Raw genomic sequence first — 3,184 nt, forward strand, 5'->3', positions numbered from 1 at the left:
TTAAGCAGTGTTCCTATAGTGTCTCAGTGCTGACACTGTTGCCGTTTTGGTTTATAACCCACAACTTGAACTATTAAATATTATTCATGCATATCAAACTAACAGAGCACACTTTGCCTAAAGTTACAACAGTCTATCTCACTATTTTGAAGATAATTTGACAGAATACTTACTTGGCCCACTCAAGCTCCAAGGTGTAACCCTGGCTTCAAAATTAAAAAAAAAAAAAAAGAATTTTAAACACAGACACATTTTTATTCCCTTGTGATTTTATTCCAAGACAGCAATGTCAGAATTACTACTATGAATTATGTAATTCATAGAAGGATCATCCATCATTTCTTTCAACAAGTGCCACTGTGATGCTTTTCACTGTAGCTCCCATGTTTTAGTCAGAGCTTTCACTTTCACTTTCCTCATATTCCTCCTGATATACTTTCTTTTCTACAGCTCTTTTTGCTCTTATACATCCACCAATGACCATTGCAGCCAGAAGAAGACCAAATCGAACAATAATTAGCAGTAACGTCTCATTGACAGCGAAAATTATTCTGGCTCGAATACCTTCTTCTCTGGTAGGTGGAGGGCCACTATCCACACTGCCACCTAGTCCTCGCCCTGAACAATTTGGTGGATTATAACCACGTGCACAGTGGCAGTGTTTTAAATTATTACACACTCCTCTGAAATTGCAGCTCTTCACATCACAGTCAAAACCCATGTCGTCATGAAAAGTACAATTTTGTTTACGGCAGAATCTTCCTGGGCCACAGGTTGCACCATCTACTACAAGTCCCATTTCTGGTATCTCTGTCCCAAGGTGTACATCATAACCAAAGCAGTGTTCCTGTTTAACATCTTGTATTATTATATCATGAAATGTAGTGTGCTCACCTCCTCCTGGAACTATTCCAGGACTGCTGCAGTGCAATATTCCACAAAGAACATTATCAGCGTCGCATTTACTAGGTATAACTCCTGGTCTCTGCTCCCTAAGTCCACAGTTTCCAAATCGGTCGCCTATTATGTTCAATTTCTCATAGCATAGTTTTGGAGCATCTTTTACTTCGTATCCAAACAGAGCTTGACATTGTAAGTCACGATCACTGCAGTTTCCATGCATACAAACAGCTTGAGGTGAACATGGGGTTCCATCTTGGATGTAAAAGTCATGGGGGCAACTCTCATTTTTCCCACTACAGTATTCTGGCAGATCACAAATACCAAGCGTGTCTCTGCATATAACTCCAGGGAGAGCGTATTCACACTTCACACAGCATTCCCCTGAATTACATACACTGCCAGCCGTAAAAACACAATCGGTTGTACAGCACTTACTCGAGGCACATGCTTTAAGGGTCCCACAGTCACAGTCCTCATTGTTATTTACTATTTTGTCTCCACAACGAGGAGCTACATAAGGAAAATTATTGTATGGAACGAACATCCTACTCAAACAAACATCCCAACTATGAATTCTCCTGTGTACTTCTGTAAAAGAACAATTGCTTGCTGTATCAAAAAAACCAGGTGTAGGAGACATAAGACAATGGCTTCTTCGAAAACAGACACAACCTTCAGAGTCATGATGCATATTTATGCTATGACCCATTGCATGTGCTAGTATTGCTGCAGACATAAATATGTGGTACCTTGACATAAACAAATAAAGTACTCCCCAATTGGGGTTGCACATACCATCACGATTAGCATAATAATTGAAGGTTCCTATGCTGTGTCCGGTAAGGATTGCTGAAACGGAATGAGGGTAGTTCTGATACCATCTGTGTATTTTCCATATACCAAAATGACTTATCGTTCTCGAAGGTGATGTTCCTGCTAAACTTACTTGATCGCCGCCGGACCATATGCACACCATACGTACGAATACATTTAAGCCCATTGGTCTAAAAATGCTATGATTTATGTTGTTTATAATCACTATCTTCTCTACAACACGAGACTGATTTTGATCCTGAGCCCAGAGTGAGTTACTTATTGTGTAGTGAACATGGATCTGTTTTCTATGTATCCGCCACAGATAGACAGGAGCTGACCTTGAACTTTCAACAAGTTTTACCTCTTCAAGTAGTTGATCTGCCTCGTCCTCAGGAATGTCACACTTTTTATCTTTCTCTGATACATATTGTGCCACAAGTAGAGAAACTATATGCTCAAATTTGGATGAAGCCGCCAGTGGTTTGATTTCATAAGTAAAGTCATCCAGCTGCAGCATGCCACGCAGACCTCCAGAGCAAGTGTCCAGTGTGGCTGTGGAGCCAGGAACTCCCTCCAGGTAGCTGCTGTAGTAACAGTTTCGAGGGACAAATGGGTAGTCCTCCTGTATCGCCCCTTGGTCATTGTTGGTAGCAACCATAAAGTCTTTGGGCAGCAAGTTCTTTTTGAGCTTCATATGGATCACGTGTCTTTGGCCACGGAAGCGCATAGTGTAGGAGAGCTGTTCTGGTGTCTTGCTTCCATCCATTTTGTGGGGCACTTTCCTGGGGATAACAACTTCTGAGGAAGTGAAGTGCCATGTCGGTGGGTCATGGGAACAGCAGACAGGGGATAGGACTGCCGAGAACACAGAAAGGCAGAGAGCACCTGTCAGGAGATTTTGAGCCCTGGAAGGCCCCATGAGTAAGGGAGCCTTGAAGCTAAGCCTATGCAGGCAAGTGGAAGATAAGCAAGGCTGTTCCTCAGACATGGACTTTCCGATTAGTCTGTTTTGGGGAGGATGGAGTGAAGCTGTAGTCTTGGCCAATGAAAGAGCAGGACTAGACTATTACATAACAATGCTGTGAGTCAGTGAGCTGGAGTCTCTAAGGTGGGGTGTTTAGGGAAAGGAAACAGTGGGAGTTATTTGGTAAAGTAGTGTATACCTGGGCTGAAATGTCTCCAAACCTAAATAGAAGTTCTACATGGGGGAAGGATAAGTGGAATTGATGCAACTTGGGACTGTTATGATTTTTTTCCCTCAAACTACAATGAGGCAAGGGATTACCATGAAATTAAAAATGAACCTAGAAACAATAAGGAAGTCATAAGGAGGAGAAGAATAAGTTGGTCTTATACAATTTTATGGTAGAAATGTCTTTTCTTACACTGATATGAGATAAAGATTTAACATGTAATAAAGATGAAACCTCAAATGGTTCTGTGATTTTAAGAGGATGTTCATTTC

At 41.5% G+C, this 3,184-nt stretch overlaps 1 protein-coding gene across 1 annotated transcript; it reads right to left on the minus strand.

The window, feature by feature from the left end:
- Positions 1-271: 271 nt before the first annotated feature.
- On the minus strand, positions 272-2,753 carry LOC100715325 (disintegrin and metalloproteinase domain-containing protein 20-like). Its single transcript, XM_063240861.1, has one exon. It carries the CDS (start codon positions 2,705-2,707, stop codon positions 389-391), a length of 2,319 nt encoding a protein of 772 aa, XP_063096931.1. The 5' UTR covers positions 2,708-2,753; the 3' UTR covers positions 272-388.
- Between the last annotated feature and the right edge of the window lie 431 nt (positions 2,754-3,184).

Source organism: Cavia porcellus, unplaced genomic scaffold, assembly GCF_034190915.1.
Source record: "Cavia porcellus strain 051 isolate PalLab524CR breed Dunkin Hartley unplaced genomic scaffold, mCavPor4.1 scaffold_31, whole genome shotgun sequence".
Taxonomy (NCBI): domain Eukaryota; kingdom Metazoa; phylum Chordata; class Mammalia; order Rodentia; family Caviidae; genus Cavia; species Cavia porcellus.

Coding starts and splice junctions, on each gene's coding strand:
- LOC100715325 (XM_063240861.1), bottom strand. CDS start 2,707: ATGTCTGAGGAACAGCCTTGCTTATCTTCCACTTGCCTGCATAGGCTT.